The sequence below is a fragment of the Euleptes europaea genome, chromosome 10, assembly GCF_029931775.1.
Source record: "Euleptes europaea isolate rEulEur1 chromosome 10, rEulEur1.hap1, whole genome shotgun sequence".
In the NCBI taxonomy this organism is placed as follows: domain Eukaryota; kingdom Metazoa; phylum Chordata; class Lepidosauria; order Squamata; family Sphaerodactylidae; genus Euleptes; species Euleptes europaea.
Genome location: NC_079321.1, coordinates 78,105,198 through 78,131,590, shown reverse-complemented (window position 1 = coordinate 78,131,590; position 26,393 = coordinate 78,105,198). Strand labels below are relative to the sequence as shown.

General features: G+C 41.0%; 2 protein-coding genes across 2 annotated transcripts in view; one reads left to right on the top strand and one right to left on the bottom strand.

Annotated features, from left to right (window-relative positions):
• Positions 1 to 26,393, bottom strand: part of AKAP7 (A-kinase anchoring protein 7) — a 126,150-nt gene that overhangs the window by 61,232 nt on the left and 38,525 nt on the right. The window contains exons 6-7 of the mRNA XM_056856231.1: positions 11,198 to 11,310; positions 1,476 to 1,623 (exon numbers count right to left, since the gene is read on the bottom strand). Of these exons, the coding sequence (XP_056712209.1) occupies positions 1,476 to 1,623; positions 11,198 to 11,310 (261 nt within the window). The remainder of the gene's footprint in view (positions 1 to 1,475; positions 1,624 to 11,197; positions 11,311 to 26,393) is intronic.
• MSH5 (mutS homolog 5) lies at positions 5,859 to 8,306 on the top strand. Its single transcript, XM_056856788.1, has one exon. The coding sequence runs from the start codon at positions 5,859 to 5,861 to the stop codon at positions 8,304 to 8,306; it is 2,448 nt and encodes an 815-aa protein (XP_056712766.1).

Genomic DNA, 26,393 nt, shown 5'->3' with positions numbered 1-26,393 from the left:
AATCTGGTACTGACTCCTAGGAAGCCTTTTTCCCACCAGAGTTGTGTGGTCTACTGCAGAAGCCCATGAAAAGATTCTGCATGGGAATACAGAACTCTGGAAGATGTTCATGTGTCCCGTAGCTTAATAGAAAAGGGTTATCATTTGACAAAAAGGTAGCCACTAGGACCTTTGCATCCAAACAAGGACCTTCTGCAGAGCTCTAGTGTGTATTGCCTCTAGAAGGAAATAATCCTTGAGGATTCTGAGAAACTACCAAAGGAGCCATACCAACCCACCCTGCTGAATCCCAAGAACCAGAGGCATGTCCTTTATCCTATGCTTTCGCTCATCTTAGTCCCACACCCCCAGGAACAAAGACTCTGACATGCCTGAGTAGAAGTCTCTTTTTTGGGGTGGGGGGAGGCCTGGTACCAAAGTCCAACTAGAATAAACCTCTTTGGTACTCCATGAAGGAGTCAGCTGTAAACGTTTCCAGCTGCTGCCTGAACTTTGCTACCTGAACTCCTCTTTCTGACCACATCTGTGTATTATTGCCTCAGCCAATGGCAGGTAGCTAGACAGCTCCACTGCTGTTTTAGCTGCTGGCTCCCAGTGGTACCTCAGTGGTACTCTGAAACAGAACTCTGAGTTTGATTGTGTATTGGTGGGAAAGGGATAAAGAGCCAGATTGAAAAAAATTATTGCCATTGGTTTTACTGAGCCTTGTCAGTTTCCGTTGCTAGGAAATTATGATGAAATGCAAAATATGAGCTAGCTATGGATATCAAGAGCCATCTTCAAGATCTTTTCCACCCCATCTGGAACAGCAGGGAGGGATGTAGGCATATCCTGCATGGCTGTGTGTCCTTCAATCTTATTATGTCTAATTAATCCACTAGACAAAAAGGGCAAGAGTCCAGTAGCACCTTAAAGACTAACAAAAATATTTTCTGGTAGGGTATGAGCTTTCGTGAGCCACAGCTCACTTCTTCAGATATCTGAAGAAGTGAGCTGTGGCTCACGAAAGCTCATACCCTACCAGAAAATATTTTTGTTAGTCTTTAAGGTGCTACTGGACTCTTGCCCTTTTTGACTACTGCAAACAGACTAACACGGCTACCCACTGTGAATAATCCACTAGAGGAGAAGCTATTTAAATCTGCAATTAAAGTGTTAGTTGATTAACCAACAGATCAAATTGATTAAAACTTAGAGAACTTGTAATTATAAATTTAAATAGTGCCCACTGTTTTCGATTTAACATTTTTTTAAAGTCTAAAGATTGGGAAATGGGCCTTATTTGTGAACAATCTTCAATTCCTAGCCCAGAAGCCTCATTTTTTAAGGCTGCATTCCTGGATATTATTTGTCTGCATAGCTCACAAAGAGATGAGCAGACATCCCATGCTAAAGAAAAGAGTAGGAAAATGAGTATGTTAAGTTAACAAAATATTTTCAATTTCAAGCAAATGTAAAAAATATATTATACATACCTACAATAATAGAAGACTCACAGTGATAATAGCCATTAGGTTGCTTTTTTTTAATCATTGAACAAAGATCCAGACGATTTAGGAGTTCATCTCCAAAATAATGGCTCTTGAAGTTCTCATATAAAGCTGGGTCAATACTTTTCACTCCCTTCAAATATCCAAAGAAAAGCACAGGGTCAAATTATTAATAGTAGTAATAATTGTAGTAGTACAGCACCTGCACTATGCATTGAAATGTATTGATTTTAATATTCCTTTCCTATATTCCTACTGAGCATTTCAACAAAGTGACATTTTAAAATAAAATTGCTTGACTGTTTGGCTAACTCCACGTTTAACACTGTTGTCATAACCCTTCCTTCAGTGCTATCTGTTGATAATAGTACAGCAGAACCGAGATTGGAAACCTGTTAAAAATAATGGATGGCTTTTATGGATCCCTACCACTAGAGTGCATTCATATACTGCCAGCATGGGTACAATTTCATTTGTGTAATATAAGCAGCCTACCATATAAGCAGAACTGTTTAATATTGCTATGATAAAATGTTACTAATTTTGTCTATTAGCAATATATATTAAGCTTGTTATAGTATATCTGAAAAGTAGTGTCAAAAACTACTTTTAAATTATCAAAGCCAATGAAAGAATACAATATTGAGTATAGCCTTCAAAATCCAAAAACGTCTATGGCTCAATCATTATCTTTATACTTTACAGACTAACAATTTAACATATATTTTCCTTCAGATTTTAGGTATACATGAAGATAAATTTTGTTTGAACATTTACTACAAACAGGGAACAATGCCTAGGTGCTATTATCAAATGCTTTAAATTCTCATTATACTGTGTTTCAATCACACCGGTTTAAAAAAAATGAGGCATTTATTTACTTTGAGGAAGTTTAATGACTCCTAGGGTGAGGACTAAGCAATGATCACAGAATGTGGTCATAAAACTTTAAAGACCAGGTTTTGTCACTGTCCAAAATGTCACGCTTTTTAAAAAAAAAATTATTGAAACAGTACTGACATCTAGTGGTAAATCAGATGAACTATGTGTGCACTTTTTTTTTTTAAAGCATACACTTGCTGTTCATATATAATATACAGACACTAAAGCACAAATAATACCAGCAAGGTCCCCCTGCCACACAGGGAGTCATCTAATCCACAGAAGAGGGCAACGAGCATCCCCGGCCTTTCTGGATCTGAAAATATTATATGACAGTTTTCAAGATGTGTGTGGAGCAAAAACTTCGAATCTTTCCTTGGAAAAGCTAGTTTGTGTTTGCAGGGAGCGTTTTATGTGGGGGAGCCGCCAATATTCAACCCCCACCCCCACCCCCACCACCCCCCTGGTTATCTGAAATGGTACAGCCCAGCAACGGACCTCCTGAGGGAGGGGCCACCTCCTTTGGCCTGGCAGCACTTTGCTGGGGCATTTTGCCTGCCTGGGTGAGGGGATTCGGGGGGGGGGAACCTGTTTTCGCGGAAGAACAGACGGGAACCTCTTCACATCAGTGAAGGGGTCCTCCACTCTCTTTAAAACCTGAACGGTGAAATCAAGCTTCGGGTTTTAGACGCGTACGAAGGCCTAAAAACGGAGGAAAAAATGATTTGCATGGGAAAGATCGGAAGAAAACTTAGGGCGCACGGAAGAATTCTTTAAAATATAGCACCTGTTGGGGGGTAGCAAGGAGTCGTAGATGGGGATGGGGGGGAGGAGGGAGAAACTATTGTGCAATTTCCCCTAACCCAAATCTGCCACTCCAGAGTATTAAAAAATATTATGAGCTTGAGCAGGCCAGTAAGGGGGCAGACACACTGTTTTGGGAGAGGAGTGATGTGGGGGTGGTCTCCGTTTCAATTTACAAAATTATATTTTTCTGCCTTGCTGGAAAGTTCCCTGAATATACAGAACCCCTTATCTTTTCTGTTGGTAGCCTTGTTTTGCTGTCCTACCGATAGGCACTGAATCACCAAGTCCAGTGATAGAAAAAGAAAGCTGGGAGCCAGTGAGGAACCACAAGCAGAGTAATTCCCGCACAACCCACACTTTCCCCTTCAGGACACTATGTTAGGGGCTTGAGCATCTCTATTTCCCCATAGTCTTTGATTTCTTTCCCCCTTTAACTGAACCTGAACTGTTCTTAACGTTCTAATGGTAATAAGCGCGCTCAGCCCTCAACTGGGCCATTTCTGAAGATCTTTTCTTCTTTTAATGCACCAAGCAATAGTTCTCTGCACACCTAGGGGTCCTCCAAGTGTGGAGAACACTGACCTTGGATTTAGGCAGGGCCTTTTGCTGCTTTCGTGATAGGCACTTGATCATTACATTTGCAATTAAAGTGAATGACAACTTAATAAAAACTCTTAAAACTCAGCAAAAATACAATATTTAAAAAGGTGCTTGTAGAAGTTGCCATTCCCCACCTTCGGATCTCCCAAGAAGCGCAGCTCTGATTCAGAGGACCGTTGAGAACAAAAAGATACAAAACCTCCTCCTACCAGTGGAGTCTCTTGTACCAGCAGAAGAGCTAATGGACAACTGAAGAGGGGAGATTTCCCGTTTCCCTACCACACAATAGCCACCCTCTTGTGCCATAAGACCTTCCATCGGGGTCCCCTGATCCCTGGCCTCATGGCTTTGGAGGAGAGGGTGTAGGAATGGGCTGATGTAGGAAGTCAAAGTTGTGGGAAGATCTTCTTCTAAAACTGACCCTGTATCTTTTATTTGTATTTTTAATGTGATTGGTAATAATCCTGGATTTGGATCCTACAGTGAAAGTTTCTTACTTAGTATAGGGTGTCATAAGATCCAATCCAATATTTGGATCCTAGGGATAAAACTAGAAATGTAAATAAATAAATTTAAAATAATAGATACATTCTAGAGTGGTGGTAATTCTAAAGAAACCCAACACAACAGTTAATATAATGCACAGTAAAGTTCTCATTCTAACTTTGGCCCTACTTTACAGCAACCTAAAGCCAAGTATATTCTGTTTGATTGTGTTAACTATGCAGTACTACGGAGAATAGGGCAGCTAAATAAGTTTAATAAAAGTATTCAATTCTCAGTCAGGGATGATTCATGAACACAATTTTGGTGGTTGCTTTTAAACCAGGGTCAACTTTTCTTCTATAGCACTAGTCTATGACTTGCTTATAGATGACTGGCTTTTCACACAGAGCCCAGCATAGGTGTAACAGTAGTCTGTGTGCCAGCTATGTTCTCACCAACTTCTCTTGTTCCCTCTCACAGGGAGGTTCAGTCTGCGGTAGCCCGATCCAGGGCTTCATCAATGCTGGCTCCAATGCTCTGAGACTGGCTTTCAGTTGATGTGAGATCTTCCTCATTCTTGTCCATATTTTTAAGAAGGCATGTAAAGCTGTATTATTTCAGAGGACTTGCTGTTAATTTTATTACCATGCTGTGGCTGTTTGATTTGGATTGATGTGTTTTATAGTGGTGGACCAATGTGCTTTATGGTTTGTGCTTTTATTAATCTCCATACTGTGGTGTACACCAGCTTGGGTCCACAAGTTGAGTAAAAGTGGTTCATAAATATTATAAATAAGCATTACCTAAAATTTCTAGCATATGGTCTAATATCAACATCCAACTCAATGCCCTACAGATTTAAAGTAATTTCTGAAGCTGTTTTTAAAAAGCTGCCTTGATTATCTTTAAGACTAATATATATGGTGATATTAGCAATACAGGATCTGATCCTATCCCCTTCTAATGAGTAGCATATCAATATTTATGGACTCTCTTTTCTGAGCACTTCTCAGAAAACAGTGACCATTCTTCGGAATTACAGTCTTAAACAGAACAGTTCAGGTAAGGATCTCTCAATTAGTATCATCTTCAGAGAAGACCCATTTGATTTCTGTCAATATCAGTTTCCTTCTTAAATTTTTGTACTCCTATTGGGACTCCTATGCAGCAAGCCCAGGGCAGGTGAGAGGAGAATGCATACAGTAATACAATTTACTATCATCCATAGAAGGGAGGGAAGGCGGCATGGTATAGCCCAATCTCTTCAGATCTCGGAAGCCTAAGCAGAGTTGGTACTTGGAAGGGAGACCACCAAGGATAACTCTGCAGAGGAAGGCAATGGCAAACCACCTCTGATTAATCACTTGCCTTAAAATCCCTTTGCTGGGGTTGCCATAAGCTGACAGCACTTTACACACACACACATAATCCATAGAATGGATGGATATATAATGAAATTACATTGGTGTAGAGAGAGGAAATGACTGACCCAGGAGAGGATAGTTATGTGTAAGGAAAGATGTATCACAGGATGAAACTCTTAACAAAATATTCTTGTTCACACAGCCATACAACACAGAGTTGTTTAAAAAAATGAGTGCGACATCTACTCTTGCAACCCACTGCCAGCCTCCATTAGTGCCTCCCTCCGAATATGAAGATGAACACGGGCAGTCTGAGATCTACATGTGCGTACTGTGGTTTGCTGGAGAGCTGGGAATAACTTATTATGACACTGGAGACTGCTCGATCTACTTCATGTCTGATGCACCTGACAACGAAGATCTTAAACTACTTCACAAAGTAATTGATGAAGTTCTTCCCCAATGCATATTAAGTAGTGCAAAGCAAGATTATATCATAGCCAAATTCTTAAACAATATAAGTACCACTGTGGGAGACAGGCAGGAAGGAGGAAAACCAGAGGTTGTCTTGTATCCCAATACAGATTTTGGTTTAGAAGTAAGCAAGCAAAGGATTCTGTCTAAGCAATTTCCCTTCATTCCTTCTCACATGACAGCAGCTGAGAAAATCCTCTATTTGTCCTCCATTATACCTTTTGAGAGCCCACTCGTCATACGAGCATTAGGAGGACTGTTAAAGTTTCTTGACAGGAAAAGGGTTGGAGTTGAACTGGAAGACAGTAGTGTTGGAGTTCCCATTCTGGCATTTAAAAAATTTGCATTGACAGATATTGTACATGTGGATCAAGACACTTATTGCGTACTGCAGATATTTAAAAGTGAAGTTCATCCTTCTGTATATAAACATGCGAGTGGGAAAAAAGAAGGACTCAGTTTATATGGAGTTCTGAACCACTGCAGGTGCAAGTGGGGAGAAAAGCTGATGAAACTCTGGCTAATGAGGCCCACCCGCAATGTGACAGAGCTGAACAAACGCCTTGATGTAATCCAATTCTTCTTGTTAGCTCAGAATCATGAGACAGTTCTGACCTTACAAGAGTGCCTCAAAAATATTAAAAATGTACCTATGATTCTTAGAAGAATGGCTCTTTCCAATACAAAGGTAGGTGACTGGCAGACACTGTATAAAACTGTTTATAGTACCATATGCCTCAGAGATACATGTCGCTCCCTGCCCGGAACCATTGAACTTTTCCAGACTATTTCTGAGACCTTCACTGATGATCTGCACTACATTGCCAGTCTAATCTGCAAAGTGGTGGATTTTGAAGCTAGCATCTCAGAAAATCACTTCACTGTCAGACCAAATGTAGATCCCATCATTGATGAAAAGAAACGGAAGCTAATGGGGCTCTCAGACTTCCTCACCGATGTGGCCCGAAAAGAACTGCAGGATCTAGATAATTTGATTCCATCCTGTAGTGTTATTTATATTCCCTTGATAGGATTCTTGCTCTCCATTCCACAGCTGCCCACAATGGTGGATAAGAGTGACTTTGAGATTGAGGGTCTGGATTTCATGTTCTTATCAGAGGAAAAGTTGCACTACAGAAGTGCCAGGACCAAAGAACTGGACAGCATGCTTGGTGACCTGCATTGTGAAGTAAGGGATCAGGAAACGCTACTCATGTACCAGCTACAGACTAAGATATTGGAAAAGTCCGCTGTTCTTAACAATGTGATCGAATATGTGGCACAGCTGGATGTGCTCCTGTCCTTGACAGTGATGGCTCGAGAGAATGGATATACCCGACCCCACTTTTCTCACTCTCAGATCATCCGTATTAAAGATGGAAGGCATCCACTGATGGAATTGTGTGCAAAAACGTTTGTTCCCAATTCAGTGGACAGCAGGGAAACCTCTGGCCGGATCAAGATTCTCACTGGACCCAATTCATCTGGAAAGAGTATATATTTAAAACAGGTAGGCCTCATCACATTTATGGCTCTGATTGGTAGTTACGTCCCTGCTGCTGAGGCTGAAATAGGGTCAGTGGACGGAATCTACACGAGGATCCACAGTAGAGAGTCAGTATCTCTTGGACTGTCGACTTTCATGATTGACCTTAACCAAATAGCCAAGGCTGTGAATAATGCCACTGAAAGGTCCTTGGTGCTCATTGATGAATTTGGCAAAGGCACGAACACAGTGGATGGCCTCTCTCTTCTGGCTGCGGTGCTAAGGTATTGGATCAGACAAGCAACCCAGTGCCCACACATTTTTGTTGCCACTCATTTCCACAGCTTGCTACAGCTGAGGCTCCTGCCAGACACTTGTCTTGTGCAATACCTGACCATGGACACCCACCAAGATGGAGATGAGCTTGTGTTTTTCTATCAGATCAAAGAAGGTATCTCCACAGTCAGCCATGCAGCCAATATTGCAGCTTTGGCAGGCATGCCTTCTAAAGTGATTGTCCGAGGAGTAGAAGTCTCAGAGCTGCTCCGCAATGGAAAGCCTATCAGACGTACCGACCATTCTTCTAAAGAAAAACAGTTGGAAAATTGCAAATCTCTAGTGGATAAATTCCTTTCTCTAGATCTCGATGACCCCCAACTGGATTTAAAGGAGTTTATGAGTCAAGAAGTCCTGCCATCTGCATCTTCCATTCTCTAACCTATTTAAAAGACAATGCATACACTGAACTGCTGCACAGAATGAAAAAGAGTGTGCTTAGCTGGTTTTCCCATTCAAAAGAAACACTGCTGTGTTCTCAAGTAAATTCTTCTACAGATGCCCATTGGGCTTATGGAACTTGTGATCCACCAAGCTGAATACAGCCCACTATCCATATATTGTAGCTTATCAGATGTTTGACATTCTGCTTTTCCCTATTATTGCACTACCTGAGCCACCCTCCATTTGGTTTAATGGATCATAAGCTAGGTGGGCCTGTTATAAAATGTAAAACAATTAACAGAAAGAAACCACAACCCAAATTAAAATATAAGTCTCCACGTTTTTCAAATCTGATATATATTATTCAAATGAGTAGGCTTTCTGAGTTTTTTATACGTTGTTGTTCCATTTCTTCTCGTTGTTATTTAGTTCTACATAAACTTTCTCTTCATTTTTTATCTAAATTAATTTTTCTTCATCTAAATTAACGCATAATCTGAAAAAAGTAATAAATATAATTTCAAAAATTCAGATGCTTTACATGCACTTATGCTTCAGAAAAACTAATAAACAAGCTATTCAACATAAAAGGATGAATTATTATACAGCAATCAAATCTGGAAGACTTTCTAAGCATTGCTGGGAAATTCTGAAGCAAGAAGCTAATAGCATTTATAGAGATATTTCAAACACTAATATTCTGGGGGGGCCTGCAATTTAAAACACATACATTTAAACTAATTATTTTATATAACACAGGTAAGGTTCACACAAATTAAATTAATGATTGTGTTCTAGCATTTTATATAACACAGGTAAGGAGCATACCAGGACTTGCAGGGGGTCACTTCTTTTTACCATGTACCCCCCTTCCCTATACGATTTCCTCATTCTCTCATCCTTTCATTGATTTCTTCTCTTCTTCCCACTTACCAACCAACCTTTCTTTTATTTCCCCCGCCCCAGCCTTCAGCTTTGTTATTTATTTACTTAATTTACCCTACTTTTCTCCCCAATGGGGCCCCAAAGAGGCTTAGATCATTCTTCTCTCCTCCATTTTATCCTCACAACCCCGTGAGGTAGATTAGGCTGAGAGAGAGTGACTGGCCAAAGGTCACTCAGCAGGCTTTCATAGCAGAGCAGGGATTTGAAACTGGGTCTCCCAGATTCTAATCTAACTCTCTAACCATTGTATAACACTAGCTCTCAGCTTTCCTTCTTTCCTCCTCCCTGGCAGCCTCTCCCTGGGAAAAGTATGGCCTAATAGTGAAGTGCTCCCCCCATTGTCGTAGAGTCCAATGAGAACAATGAGGGCAAGGAGGCTGGTTTGAGCTTACGGCTTGCTTTATTGGCCAAGGAGTCATAACCGGGTGAGCCAGGATCCAGACAAACAGCTCCACGATCCTGTCACATCTTGCAGGGCAGATGCAAGAGGTTTCATAGACATTTGACATTCCAATACAATGATACATTTTCTTAACATCTGATGTAAATCCTCCAGATTTACAGAAACCTATGCTCTAGCCATGAGCAGTTCTCCATACTAGAACCTTACATAAAATGTCTACTTACATTTCATAATTCATGGCAGAGAAAACTGAGCATTTTTTGTAACCAAAGGGAACTTTATACAGTGTGAAATTTCATGATATGAAACAGATCTTACATCTGTGGCTCACCAAAACATTTTAAAGAAGAGCCTTACTAAGGAATTGTTTTCATTAGGAATTCAAGGCTTGGGGACCCTGAATTGGGTGGAAAGGTGGCATAAAAATGTTTTAAATAAATAAATATTCTGTGCAGATACTTCAAAACACATCAGCAAAGCAGTTATGTGAAGCACTTCCAGTAAAAGTCCATGTTCATACCCTGAGGTGTATGAGGAAAGGTATAAAGCTCATCATGAACATGCAAATAAACCTATCTGTGAAATTCTTTTGACTAGTTTTGGCACACACACAATTCTGTGTAGAAGGAAAATCTTCATGGACTTACAGCCAAACAAGACTTTACATTTTCCCACAAGCCCAGTCTGGATCCCCCAGTACAACTATCATACCGTCACATTCAGATGGCAGCAGCGAGAAACTAAGCATCCAAAGGACCACATTCCGATCAGGACCAGAGAATAGCAGTGGCTTCCTCCTCCCACTGTTTTTCTAACCTGAAACAGCCAGAGGGCGTTATTTGCTCCACAAGGGGTCCACATGCAGTGAACACTACAAATAATGCCATAGTCTTGATCTGAATTGGGCCCCTGGCATGCCTGGGAACTTAATTCCCAATAGTGGCTGTGTCACTGTGACAGTATGAGAGTTGTGTTGGGGGAACCCATAACCAACTCATAGAAAAATGTAATGTCTAGTGTGGCTAATAAAAGGTTGCTCAAATGGATACGCTAAGATGCATCTTTACATTTTTCATAGAAACCAATGAGTTTTTCTGAGGGGTCGTTATGAGAAATGAAAGAAGTGTGGTAGATTGGGACCACAACCCTTATTGCACCTCCTCAAGTGGCATTTCAGTAAGTTATATTTCAGTGGGTTTTATCTTTTCCTCACCACTTTTGTCTCTAGGTTGGCAGTTGGGGGGTGTCCAAGCAATATACCTCAGGCTCCAGTTGCTCAGGTTTTGGCTTGGGGCACTCCATTTCCTTATCCTTACATTTATACTATTGACATAAAATATGCTCTCTGTTCCCCAGAGCAAATCAATAAAATGGCTCAGAGATAAATCAAAAGCATAACAAAACACAGCAAGAAGAACGCATAACTTCCCCTGTAGTACATATGTATTTATTGTATCTGGCCATTGCAACAACTAAAACCTGGTACAGCTATGTAGACTAACCCCTTATACAGTTACTATGGAAGATGAAGTGACCATACCTGTTTTCGAAGTTTTGGGGATTTTGACAGCTTCATGAAAGTCAAGTGAGGCTTAAGAGCTTTATCATTTCCTGTGATGATGCCCTGTTCTTGAAATATCTTCTTCACAATCTCTAGGGAAAGACAGATAAAGAGACTCTAAGATCCCCAATACTGTGCAAGCTAAAAAAAAAAAAATTCCCCAGATATGAAGGAAATCTTTTCCATGATGGGAGGAAAAAGAGCCAACAGGAATTATTCTTTTTGGTTCTCATCAAAACCATAAAATTTCTTGCTGCAATTAACCTGACACACAAAGTACATAAAATTCACAATGGGGCAGGTTCATCCTGATATACCAAAAAATGCTAAAGTCCCATTGTACCAACATTGCTCTATAGTGGCTGAAAAAGATGGCTATACGTGAACTGTCTTGCCACGTGTCAGACTTCATTTCTGTCCAGGTTTGGCCCACATAAGACAAAAGTGTTATACCCCAATATGCTCCTAGGCACTGTAATGCTGACCCACACTAATGCACCTGTACATTCTACCCTGTTCCCTCATGGCATACATCTCTTGGCTTGACCTGGCCAGCTATATGCACATTCCACTAAACCTTTTCCCTTCATGCTTTCTGCTGGGAGAAAAGTTATACGCAAAGTAAAAAAAAACAACCCCTCCCTCACTCAGGCCAAGTTGACAGGCAGCTATAGCTCTCTCTTTTCTGGTCCTTTTCCAAGATAGCAACTGCTAAGAGGCTTTGTGGGGAGGAGCCCTATATTCAAGCCTCTTGGCTAGTGCTACATTCTTCACAAGTTCTTAGATGAGAATGACATATTGAAACCTTCTCTGAAAGACCCCATCAGTCTTCCCCTGTAGTATAGTGCACTTGCTAGAGTTCATTCTCAGTTCATGTAGGGCAATAATTAGGAGCCATGACACTGACCAGCATCTAGTGATATCCTAAAATACGCTCTATTTTCATCTGTAGGACACTGGCATTCTGTGTCAAATATATTAAAATCCCACAGCAGTATATCAATGTAGAAAAGGCTCCCTGGGGGTACAGAGCTTGACAACCACTGGCTTGGGAAATGACCACCTGCTTTCAGAATAGGATCTAAAAAATCCCCTTGATAAAAAGAAAATAAAGCTAACTATATTAGCTGATTTCAAAATAAACATGCATTCGCTTCCCTTCTTTTACACCCAAACAGCCTAGGGGAGTAATAATAATGACAAAGCTCAGGCAATCGTTTTCAGTTAAACAGCATTTACATTAAAGATAATGGGCTACAAGCATACTTCATTAACCTCTGTGGAGGCACAACAGAGATATATTTGGCTTGTAATATTAAAAATTCATTTCAAATAAAAGTTTTCATTTATATAAATGTCAGCATTTATTGCTCTGACCTGGATGGCCCAGGCTAGCCTGATCTCGTCAGATCTCAGAAGCTAAGCAGGGTCAGCCCTGGTTAGTATTTGGATGGGAGACCACCAAGGAATACCAGGGATGCTGTGCAGAGGAAGGCACGGGCAAAACCACCTCTGTTAGTCTCTTGCCATGAAAACCCCCCAAAAAAGGGGTCGCCATAAGTCGGCTGCAACTTGACGACACTTCACACACACACACACACAGCACTTACATTAGCATAGCTATATGATAAAAGTCAATGGAGTGTCAATGAGGTGTGTCATTTACATTTATTTACTACCAGTTTTAGTTACAGTAAAAATAGGTCATCTGGGGCCTTTCAGGATATACAAGCCTGTTATCACTGGCACAATAATCACGGTCCACCGCAATGCTTTGCCCCTTGATGCAAGGCCTAGCTAGGGCACAGCATTTCAAAAAACAGATAATGGGAGATATGCATTCCTACACTGAAGCAGGTAGACTGTAATGAAGGAAGATTGACGAAATGGCAGGCATTCCTGCAGAAAATGCCTTGCTGATTTAAGCCACTTTACAAAACTGTACCACTGTGCAAAAAACTTTGCAAAAGGTCTTGAGGGTGAGAATATACATTTTATTTAGGGGAGAACAGAAAGCAACGTTGTATCAATTCCATACGCAATCTATTTTTCTTTAATTACACTTTCACTCAAGCAGTGCTATCCAAGTTTACCCATAACGCTTGTTAAAATGATTTGTGCTTCAGTGTTTTCTCACAATACATCCTTGACAATTGAGGATTAATTTTGCCAGCTGTAACAGCCTCTAAGAAGCAGAAGTTTTCCTGTTGCTGAGAAAAGTTTTTGGATAACTTTTCACTTCATTTAACCTTCTTGGATGTCTAAATTATGGCTAAATTCTGTGTTCTGAGGAGCTACTATGTTCTCCTGACACTACTCCAAGCTTGGGAATAATCAGCTCTCCTCTCTGTTTATGGATGGCCTATAATAAAATTGTAATATGTAGCACTAAGATCTTTAAAAGTATGTAGAGGGTATGAAGAATGAATGTTCTTCATGAAGGATCCCTCTCAAGAGACAAGTTTGCAAATGATCATTCAATATTCCGCAAATAGTGATTTTGGACCTCCCCAAAGCTTTAAATAAATTTCTCAGGCTCCTGCGCCTGAGAGGATTCGATCTTCCACTTCCCAATGTAGAAAAAGGTATGTTCTGGTGATTGGGGATTCTCTACTGAGAGGGGTAGAGTCTAAACTGTGCCAACCGGACTTGTCATCTCGAGAGGTCTGATGTCTACCAGGTGTGCGCATCCATGATGTGACAGAAAGGATAGGAAGACTCATCAAGCCCACACATTATTACCCCTTCTTGCTCATTCATGTGGGAACAAATGATATTGCCTGACAGCTCAGAACATATTAAAAGAGACTATATGGCTCTGGGTAAGAAGGTGAAGGACCTGGGGGAGAAAGTAGTTTCTGCGTCAGTTCTTCCTGTTGAAGGTCGTGGCTTAGTAAGGGAAAGAACAATACTACAAATTAATGACTGGCTGCGTAGATGGTGTTGTCAAGAAAGGTTTGGATTTTTGGACCATGGCTTACGCTTTCGAGATGAAGTTCTTCTGTCGGGAAATAGTTTGCACCTCACGAGGGTAGGAAAAAATGTTTTTGGTGAGAGTCTTGCCAACCTGATAAGGAGGGCTTTAAACTAAATCCTACAGGGGAGCGAGACAAGAACTTAAACCCTAGCATGAGGACAATAACTGGAGGTGAGAACAATAAAGATTTGCAGGTAGTGAATGTATGCAAGGAAACATTAACTTGTGGGTAAGTTCAGAATCTGAGCAAAGAAGTTCAGTCGAGACTCTATGGGTAAACATAAAAGGAATAAGAAATAATAGTGATATTATGGTGGGGGTCTGCTATCGACCACCAAACCAGGCAGAGGACTTGGATGAGACATTCCAAGACCAGATTACAAAATTCTCAAAGAAACAGGACATGGTGGTCATGGGAGATTTTAATTACCCGGATATCTGTTGGAAGTCCAACTCTACTAAAAGTGCCACATCCAATAAATTCTTGACTTGTCTTGCTGCCTTCTTATTCCAGAAAGTGGACAGGGAAACAAGGGGATCTGCTATCTTAGATTTGAATCTAAGATCACTAACAGGGAAGAACTGGTTGATGAGGTTAAAGTAGTAGGCACTCTGGGTAGTAGTGACCATGTAATCTTGGAATTTACAATCTTGGGGAAAGGAAAAACTGTTCGTGGTCAGACATATAGGTTGGACTTTAGAAGAGCTAATTTTAACAAACTTAAACTTATGCTGCGTAGAATCACATGGTCAGAAATACTTAAGGAAAAGGGAATTTAAGAAGGGTGGGAGTTTCTTAAAAATGAAATACTGAAAGCGCAATCACAAACCATTCCTATGAGAAGGAAAAATGGGAGGAGCCTAAAGAGGCCTGGGTGGCTCCATAAACAGCTTTTTAAAGAGTTGAGAAATAAAAAAGACTCATTTAGGAAGTAGAAGGAGGGCCTTATAACCAAAGAGGAATATAAACAAATAACTAGTGCTTGTAGGGAGAGTGTTAGGAAAGCTAAAGCTCAGTATGAGCTTAGGCTAGCGAGAGATGCTAAACCCAACAAAAAAGGGTTCTTTTCCTATGTACAGAGTAAGAATAAGAACAAAGACAAGATAAGCCCATTGTGGGGACAGGAAAGTGAAATTGTAACAGGAGATGAAGAGAGGGCAGAACTCCTCAATTCCTACTTTTCCTCAGTCTTTTCTTGCGAGGGAAGCGGTGCTCAACATGGCATAAACAGAACACATGATGAGGGAAGGGATTTGCAGCCTAGGATTGGCATTGGGGTAGTGCACAAACACTTAGTTTCTTTAAATGAAACAAAGTCCTCCGGGCCAGATTAATTGCATCCAAGGTTATGCAAAGAACTTGCAGATGTAATGAGCCTCTGTCCATTATTTTTGAAAAGTCCTGGAGAACAGGTGATGTAACAGGCAAAGATCAAATAGCAGAAGTTGTAGAATTTTCCTATTTAAAGTTTATAAGCACTGTCTTATTTAGAGGCTTGTCTTTCATTTAAAAGTGAACAAGCCTAAACATTTTCTTGCCAAAGACTTGTACTGTTGTACTCTTGTGCCAAAGTCACGGTCTGCAACTCTCTTTCCTGGAATGTTGCCACTTTCAGAAATACTCTTTCCTTTGAACTTTTCACTCTATCAGAAATGCTTTTGCTCATGACCTTATCTAGGTACTCTAGCAATACATTTTGCTGACTGCGAACTAATGATGTAATGTAATAATACAATGTGATTTTATATTGCGTTTTAAGTCCTATGAACAAAAGGAAAGATTTATATTTATCGTATTCTTCATGAGATGAGAATGCTGGTGAAATCAAACATTATAGAAACATAACAAAGACACAAACTGACTTTTTAGTACATATAGCTATGATCAGCAAATGACCTGGAAAGGACAGGAACTCCTTATATGGGTAAATGCAGAAGAACTGCTGCCCCAGGTAACATACAGTTCATGTGCAGGTTTGCACAAACTCTCTCAAGATCAGAAAGACACTGATCTTGAAGGATATAAAAGGAGGAGCTTCCTAGCCAGAAGAGAGAGAGAGTACTTTACAGGTTAGAACCCTCTGGCCTAAATGGATCTCCCCACCCTTTGCGTGGGAGGCAAGTAAGCTCTCAGACTTTGATCCTTGCGTGGATTAAGGCTCTTAGAGCTTTTCAGTCCTCATGGACTGGAAGAGCTTGGATCTTTCCAAGTCTTTACATAGACATGAAGGTTCTAAGAGCTCCCTATAGATCTCTCCATCCATTGTATGGAGGCACTGAAATCTCCTTAATGCTTGCATGTATTAAGAAGTTTTCACTAAGATCTATCCAGCCCTTAAAAACATGGAAGTTCTTAAGACTTCCCTTAGAATAAGGTCTTACACAGAAGACTTCTCTAAGATTAAGGTCTTACACAGAACTCTTTCATCTTTACATGGCTTTAAGTTTTGCATAGCTTTCTAGTTCTGGCAAAGCTAGAGATGGCATGCACTCACACAGAGATCTCTCTGATCTCAGCATAGATCAGAGGCTTCTCAAACAAATGGAAAGACTCATAGACTCAGTCCTCTCATAGGCTGAGGACACTCAGAGATTTCTCTATAGTTTCATGGACCTGGTCCTGGCATGGACTGAAAATATGCTCTATAGACTTCAGTTCTCACATGAACTCATAGAATAATCAGAGATTTCTCTAGCCATTGCATACACCAAGAATATTTAAAGACTAAAATAATACATAGAGGACCTTAAAGGTCTATTCATCCTAAACATGGATTGGGAACTTTCAGATCTCTCTACTCCTGCTGTACTGGGGAGGTTCACAAATGACATGATTGGGTAAAGTATGTCTATTTTATGATATTCTAGATCCTTTGAATTAAGATACTTTTAACTAAATCAGATCTTATTCATTGCACTAACCATTTTTACAAGATTTCTGTAACTGTTATATTTTCTGAATTAAATATTATTACTGTTTTAAGGTTTGAAACTCTTATATAGAGGTATAGAGATTGTTTAAGATTGTTTGCATACATGAACATGTTTAAGACTCATAATGTCTGAACTTTGTAACATTTTAAAGACTTTGTAACCATCTACATGCATATATATTATATAAACTACATACACATACATATTTTTCATATTTTTGAAGCAATTCAAAAAAAGCTTACTCCGGTAAGAAAGCAGTTGAGTCCTGCTTATTAGGTGTCTAACTGAATAAGATAACATACTTCTTCCCAGGAAGGGGTTGATTCTAAGAGCATAGTCAACTGAAACACATTGACCCGCTTCAGTGAGGTGCCAGAAGATTGGAGGTGGGCAAATGTTGTCCCCATCTTCAAGAAGGGGGGAAAGGAAGATCCAGGCAACTACCCACCCATCAGCTTGACTTCTATACCAGGAAAAGTTTTTGAACAAATCATCAAAGAGTCAGTCCTTGAGCATTTAGAAAGGATTGATCTGATTACAAAGAGCCAGCATGGGTTTCTCAAGAACAAGTCATGTCAGACTAATCTTATCTCCTTTTTTGAGAAAGATACTACCTTGTGGAATCAAGGGAATGCTGTAGACATAGTTTATCTAGATTTCAGTAAGGCTTTTGATAAGGTTCCACATAGTATTTTCATTGACAAATTGGGAAAATGTGGTTTAGATCCTATTTCTGTTAGATGGATCTGTAACTGGTTGATAGATGGCACCCAAAGACTACTTGTTAATGGTTCCTCATCCATTTGGAGAGAAGTGACTAGTGGAGTGACTTGGGGATCAGTCCTGGGCTCTGTGTTGTTCAACATGTTTATAAATGATTTGGATGAAGGAATAGAGGGGATGCTTATTAAATTTGCAGATGATACTAAATTGGGAGGGCAGCAAATACGGTAGAAGACAGAGCCATGATACAGGATGATCTTGACAGGCTGGAGAATTGGGCTAAAACTAATAAAATGCACTTCAACAAAGATAAATGTAAAGCTCTGCATTTAGGTAGGAAAAATCAAATGCATAATTATAGAATGGGGGAGACTTGTCTCAGCAGTAGTGTGTGCGAAAAGGATCTTGGGGTCTTAGTAGACCAAACACGGAACATGAGTCAGCAGTGTGATGCGGTAGCTAAAAAGACAAATGCGATCTTGGGCTGTATCAACAGAAGAATAGTGTTCAGACCACGCGAAGTGATGGTATCACTTTACTCAGCTCTGGTTAGACCTCAACTAGAGTACTGTGTTCAGTTTTGGGCACCACAATTTAAGAAAGCTGTAGATAAGCTGGAACGTGTCCAGAGGAGGGCAGCAAAGACGGTGAGAGGTCTGGAGACCAAATCCTATGAGGAAAGGTTGAAGGAGCTGGGTATGTTTAGCCTGAAGAGGAGAAGACTGAGAGGGGATATGATAACCATCTTCAAGTACTTGAAGGGCTGTCATATAGAGGAAGGTGCCGAGTTGTTTTCTGTTGCTCCAGAAGGTCGGACCAGAACCAATGTGTTGAAATTAAATCAAAAGAGTTTCCGTCCAGACATTAGGAAGAATTTTCTAACAGAGCGGTTCCTCAGTGAAACAAGCTTTCTTAGGAGGTGGTAAGCTCTCCTTCCCCGGAGGTTTTAAAGCAGAGGCTAGATGGCCATCTGTCAGCAATGCTGATTCTATGACCTTAGGCAGATCATGAGAGGGAGGGCACCTTAGCCATCTTCTGGGCATGACATATGGGTCAATGGGGGTGTGGGGGGGGAGGTAGTTTGGAATTTCCTGCATTGTGCAGGGGGTTGGACTAGATGACCCTGGTGGTTCCTTCCAACTCTATGATTCAAAAACAAAACAACCAAATTTATTTGAAACGTATATCATTGCTTCTTTTTCTTACAAATGGAACTCTGAACAAAACCTTTAGTACACATTAATAACGGTGGGGACACTAACAGTCAGATAGCAATGTTTCAGGAGTCTTAATTCAACATGTATCCCACCAATTAGTTAGTTATCCTGGTTTAAATTCCAATGTTCACAATGAATCCCTTTATTTTGTTATATTTCTAGTTCATTTTTTTCTTTCTAGTGGAAACTCAAAATGGATAACAAAGTTAAAAACCACAAAACAGCAGAAACACATAATAAGATCCAATAGACAGAAGGCCCCCTCAAAACCCTACCAATGACAATAATGTATTGCAAGATTAAATTATAAATTATGAAATGTTTTAACCCACCTCCAAAAAGAAATATGTAAGACTCTAGTAGACCTCTGCAAGACAAGAATTCCTGAATGGGAGCATTACTACTGAGAAAACCCTATTCTTTGCTCTGATTTATTTTATTTAGCTTGCAGATTGTATCTGGGATGAAACTTTTCCAGTAGACTTTAAGAACCTACCAGTCAATTCTCTTTTGTTTGCATTTCAAACCTAGTAATCAGGAAAAGCAAATCAAAACTGTTCAAGGGTTGAATAAGGGACAGAAGGATCAATAAATGATTCAGAATTTTATTTCCAATCAATTCTGTACTGAGACCACATGCTGAGAGGTAAAAAGCCATTCCAGATTGGTTGAAAAATATATAATCAAAGACTGCTAAAATCACTATGGATGTGCATTTCCTTGTGTAGCTGTTTACTCAGGAAATGGGTCCGTTACTATTCTCCAATATATTCAAACTGAAGAAACGATACATAATCTGTCAAAAACTGAACATTTATCACTGTAGAAGTTAGAATTATGGAACATTACTGAAATTGAAACATAAACTAGTAGTGTTACAAACTGAACATGTGCTACGCTCTACAATTAAATGGAAAGTGTCAAACTATGTATCAGTGGGATATCAGCAAATGGGATTCCCAAAGTTTTTCTTAAAATTAAAAGGCAGTAATGTAGTGAGGCAGTTTGGGTAATGGCCCCTACATGGAGCAGAGGGCTTTTAAAACCCTCCCTCAAGATGTCTACCTAATAGAAATTAGCCCCAAGATGAAAAAAGATACAAGACCTTATGTCTCTGTCTGCAATGGGGTGTAAACTGGGGGAATGCATGAGTCTTACAACAGCATGGAGCTGTAGTAATTTTCACACTGAAGGATTGCTTATCTGATTCACTTTCCCCCAGCTCCCCACCAGTACAGTTGTGGCAGATCTGTGCATCTGCATAAATTAACTAGCCTTTCTAATGTTTTTCCTGTTTTTGTAGCCAACTTCCAATGTCAATTAGGTCTGCCTTGATGAACTAACAGGTGACCAGGGTTTTTGGTCAGCCCCTGCTGACTTCCACATATGCTGCCTGCCATAATTTATACAGGTCATACACATGCTTCTGAACCTGAATTCAGCCAAATTCAGTGTGTAGTCAAGACATTAATGGGACCATCTCTGACAACAAGACTGAAAACCGTAGCTGCCTGTTGGCAAACAGTATCGAGAATCAACTTATGAATTCTTCCATTTCGCTAACAATTATTTCTAGTAACACATACATCTTTCCTCCCATTTTGTTCTCCCCCTGACAGTTTCAATGTCATCTCTTCATGGATATCAGGCTTCTTCACAGATAAAACTGAGCTCTTCCACTTTCCACTTTCTTTTCAGCTAAAAGCCCTTTCAAAACTTCTTGCAAAGAAGAAGAGACATATTTAAAACGACTAAAAAAATAAACCAAGGCAAACATATACTATGAGATTTACATTAATTAACATCAATAGTAGGGGTCTTCTGCATCCTCAGGTGGAAATGATGGCTGTTTAAAAAGTCGGGGAAGCCCAAACTTGCTGTCTCAGAACACAAAAATGCACTTGCAATCACTTAAATGGCTGCACATACTTCTTTCCATATAATTACTGCCCCTTATCAACAAACCCTCAACATTAGATATTCACTAACCATCATCTTTTATTCCATAATTCATTTTAAAAAGTCGTGTCCCCCCGTTTCTCCCTTTCCCCATGTCTGTTATTTCATATTATGAAATTGGTCTCAGATTGGCTTGAGACAGGAGTACCTGCTCTGGTATTTGTCATATAGCAGAATAAACACAGTGTCAATAAAAAGCTGCATTGATGCTTTCCAGCTTGCCAGTACAGGTAGCTGAACCTTATCATCCCTTTGCATAGGGTGGTGCATATCGATATACCCAACCCAAAAATAAACCCGAAATTAGCCGTTTCGGTAATTTTCAGGTTTTGGGTTTCATGAACACCAAAACCTGGGGATCTCCCAAAAGCCAGATAGTCAATTTCTGAAAAAGCCAAATAAATATTTGGCTTTTTTGGGTTCAGCTACAGCCATTAAAAATGTACAAATGGAAGAAAAATAACTAAAGACTTTCTGGAACAGAAAGTGTTTAGTGGATGCTGGAAATTCTCTAACAAACTGTCAACACTGCATGGGGGGGCACAAAGTGCAAAGAGCAGGGACGACTGCCGAGGAAGCCTAATGGGTTCTAATTAATTGGATTTCTCTAAAAGTAGATACCCGCAGCAAGGCTTCCTTAGCTGACCTCAGAGCATAGGCCAGGATGCATGGATGAAAGCATTCCATGAGGTGCCTGGACTCAAACCATTTAGGACTTTAACAGTTAATAGCAGCACTTTGTATTCGGCCTGCAAGCACAGTGGCAGCCAACATAATTGGCACAAGATGGAAGTAATATGCTAGATGTGGCTAGTCCCTGTAAGCATCCTGACAGTCTGAACCAGTGGAAGTTCTGAACCATCTTCAAAGGCAGCCCCAGGTAAAACATGTTGTAGTAGTCCAGCCTGGACATTACCAAGGCATGGGCAATTGCGGATCACAGCTGGCAAACCATCCTACATAGGTAAAAGGAACTCCTGGCTATCTCTGTAACCTGGGCATCTAGCATCAATAAAGGTATCCAAGAGCATGTCCAATTTGCAAGCTTCAATCTATTCCTAGATCAGCTTTACTCCTTGTCTGGAGATGCCACCTGGAACACTGGTTTTAGGCACCGTGTACTCAAACAGCCCCAAACGGAGCCCCTGCCACCTCCCCACCAGTGCCCCAACCAAACTCCATCTCCAGGAAGCAGCCAGGGCCGAGACGCACCCCCACCCCAGGAAAGTCAGTGGGGGAAGGCAGGAAGGTCGGGGAAATAAGGGGAGCTTACCTCCCCAAGAGGGTGGCATCACCACAGATCAGCTGCATGCCATGGATCAGCTGGGTGCTGCCAAGCAGAATGCACTGCACCTAAGCCCAATGGACTGTCGATAAGCCCCAGCCCCAGCCCCAGCTGGGCAAGTCACCCCCAAGAGGGGGAGGGTCAGCTCCTGGGGTTCCAAATGATCCTCAAAGGAGGGGGGCAAACGACGACAAAGATAGTAAGGGTGGAGGCAGGGGAAACCGCTCAAAATGTGAAGGGATGGTCATGGGGTGAAGGGAGGCAGAAACCTTAGGGGAAGGCTGGGCCAATCCACAGACAAGTAGACAGACAGACATAGGGGAGGCAAAGGGGAAGAGGGTGGACATACCTCAGGAGTCAGCTATTGAACAACAGGGTGGAGTGCTCAAGAGCAGATAGGAAGGGGAAGCAACCTAATACTCCTGTTTACCTCTGTTTTATCTGGAATCTTATATTCTAATAGCAAAGTTGGCCAAATCTTTGGATACTTAAATCCAGTGACTGGAGCTGTGTTAAGGCAAGACATATCTTTCTACAAATCTGAAAAGGGACCCAGGTATGCAGAAAAATCTGAAATTAAAAAAAAATACATTTGGGGTTTTTTTTAAAACTTGAAAATGATAAAAGGAACCAGCTGTAGCTTTAAGCAATGGATTCCCTCAGTGGCTGCTAGGCAACCACAATATTTCAGGCTTTGCGGGAGTGCTCACTGGAGCCAGACCTAGGGTTGCCAGCCCCAGGTTGGGAAATTCCTGGTGATTTTGTGGTGAAGTTTGAGAAGGGAAGGGTTTGGGGAGGGCAAAGGCCTCAGCACGGTATAATGGCATAAAGTCCGCCCTCCAAAGCAGCCATTTCCTACAGGGGAACAAGCGTTGCCAACTTCCAGGTGAGGGCTGGAGATCACCCAGAATTACAACTACCGTATTTTTCGCTCCATAAGACGCACTTTTTTCCTTCTCAAAAGTGAGGGGAAATGTGGGTGCGTCTTATAGAGCGAATGTGCGCACAGAGCCGGCTGGGCGCGCTGGGAGGCGGCCGGGGAAAGCTGCCTCGCGCCGTTCCAGCGCGCCCAGCCGGCTCTGTGCGCCCGCCCAGCCCGCTCTGTGCGCTTGCTCGTCTCCCAGCTGGGAAGTGGAGGGGGGCGGCTTGGCGCGCCCGCCCGCCTCCCCGCCCGCTCTGAGCGCTTGGCGCGCCCGCCCGCCTCCTCCCCGCCCGCTCTGAGCGCTTGGCGCGCCCGCCCGCCCAGCTCCTCCCAGCTCGCTCTGAGCTCTTGGTGCGCCCGCCCGCCTCCCTGCCCGCTCTGAGCGCTTGGCGCGCCCGCCTGCCTCCTCCCCGCCCGCTCTGAGTGCTTGGCGCGCCTGCCCGCCCAGCTCCTCCCAGCTCGCTCTGAGCGCTTGGCGCGCCCCCACGCCTCCTCCCTGGCCGCTCTGAGCGCTTGGCGCGCCTCTCCCGCCCGGCTCCTCCCAGCTCGCTCTGAGCTCTTGGAGCGCCCGCCCGCCTCCTCCCTGCCCGTTCTGAGCGCTTGGCGCGCCCGCCCGCTCCCTGCCCGCGTTTTTAGAGGAGGAAAACAAGATTTTTTCTTGTTTTCCTCCTTTAAAAACTAGGTGCGTCTTATGGAGCGGTGCGTCCTATGGAGCGAAAAATATGGTAATCTCCAGATAATAGATCAGTTCTCCTGGAAAAAATGGCTGCTTTGGAGGGTAGACTCTATGACATTATACCCTGCTGAGGTTGGAACATATAATATATGTTTGCTTTGGCTTATTTTTCAATCTTTTAAAATATGTCTCTTTTTCTTTGTAAGAAATTTTGAAAGGGCTTTTAGCTGAAAAGAAAGTGGAAAGTGGAAGAGCTCAGTTATACCTGTGAAGAAGCCTGATATCCATGAAGAGATTACATTGAAATAGTCAGGGAAAGGACAGAGCTACTGGATTTTGATGGAAAGGAGTGTTAGTGTCATCTGTATACTGCTGACAACTCACCCCAAATCCCTGGATGAACTCCTCCAGAGGTTTCATGCAGGTGTTAAAGCATAGAAGATAAGATGGAACCTTACAGGAGTCTGTGGGCCAAAATTTAAATGCCTTCAGGAATCAATTTGTTTCTTACAATTAAGCCAACAGTTTGCAAAACACAATTTTATATTTAAATAGTAATACATCAGTATTACTACTATTAAATAGTAATACATTATTAATTGTAATAATAATAGTAATATTTCTTACTACTGAACACCCATAATTAATATTATATGAACCAAATCAATAAGTCATTTAACAGAATCACTGCATTATATGTTTCAACTGGAACTTATCACCAGTAACACTTAAACTCTCCATAACCTTTCTGAATACCAATTTATCACTATTATAATTTTACTGCTAAGCTTGCTTTCATTAGTTTTAATTATTAATATTCTACATAGCTACTTTTTTGGTTGCTCTTCTTCCAGTAAAATGCAAACCTGCTGAAGCCATTTACTCCATGACGTGTCCCATTATAGTCATGAATATATTTAATATTCCATCTGTTGTGTAAAAACACACTTAAGTATGCATGATCACAACATCATAAAATAATACATATTTAATGGGAAAGACTCCAGAGCTGCTCCATATCTGTCTTTTTTTATTAATACAAAATGCCAGCCTCAAAGAAAGTATACATTGCTCACTGAAAGAAAAAAATAGCAGTTTGAAGTTCAAATCCAAGTGCAGATAATTTTATTAATTTTTATTATTTAGAATTTGTGATACATTCATTACCATGTTTGAAACATGCCTATTGAAATGGTGAAATCAAAGGACATTTTTTAAGACTCTGTAATATTTCTAGAACAAAAAAGGTGTAAATCTAATCCAAACTAAACCATACTCACTGAAAAACAGAAGAAAACCATGAAATATATTTATTGAAAGTAGCATCACTAACAAGTTACACAATGTGGCAAACTTCTACGTATTTCAGAGCTGTATGTGTTCAGGATTCAGATGTAATATGGTTTGAGGCTCAGGACAGAGCTCATGTCTTCATTCTTCCTTCCTATCCCTTCTCTATGCATACGCTCGAACTCAATTAAAGACTTCAAATTTTCTTCAAACCATAGTTTGCTATTATATCAGAATTGGAAATGCAAAATTTTGAAAATGCAAAATATTTTCCTAGTGTTTTTTAAAATTATGCCCCGCCTTTCTGCCTCATAAAGGCCAAGTCAGCTAACAAATTAAAAACATACATAATAAAAGCACATCTTACCCATTAAAACCAACAAAAACACATAATTAAAACAATGCAAAAATACAGATACAAAAACTTAAACATAACAATTAAAACAGGGAAGTAAACAGAGATCACTGAGGTAATACCAAACAAAACCAAAAAGTCTTCACTCACTAGTGAAAGATGGCAACAGAATGGGACAGATTAATCTTTCCCTCCTGCCTGTCTGATGAGGCTGCAAAACAGAGCTGTTCCAGATAACTTTGAGGGCAGCCGGAGCCTGGTGCAGGGAGGGAATACCCTACTGGTTGGGGTATAAATTGTTTTTAGACTTGTTTTTAACATGTTGTTTTAATGTTTGTGTTATTAAATTGTTGCTTTTGTTTTTACATTGTAGTTAGCTACCTTGGGTCCTGTGATGCCCGGGAGAAAGGAGAGTATAAATATTTTAAAATAAATAAATACATGTGCTGGGCTGTTGTTTCACAGAAGTGAGATTATGTGCAATGAATCATTTTAGTGATGTGCCCATAGATAAGCACCAGCACCCATACAGCATTCATGCGCACACACCCTTTCTCTCTCTCTGCAGTAAGCACACACACACCCTTCAGTAAACACACAGACACGCACACACGCATCCGATAAAACTGTCCTCTCCAAGGCCAGAGTTTTCTGCCCCTCCTTTCCCCCGCTCCGGAAGACAAAGGAACTCGCTGACTGCTGAATATGAATCACAATGCTGAACTCATATGATTGAGATTGTATCTATTACTGAAACATAATAGCCTAAAAGTTATAAAGCTAGCTGCTTGCCTCTTGGGGGGTGGGGGTGTCAGTCTCCCGCCTGTGTTTGGGTCG

What these genes read in the sequence shown, in the direction of transcription:
- MSH5 (XM_056856788.1), top strand. Translation starts at nt 5,859, where the DNA reads ATGAGTGCGACATCTACTCTTGCAACCCACTGCCAGCCTCCATTAGTG.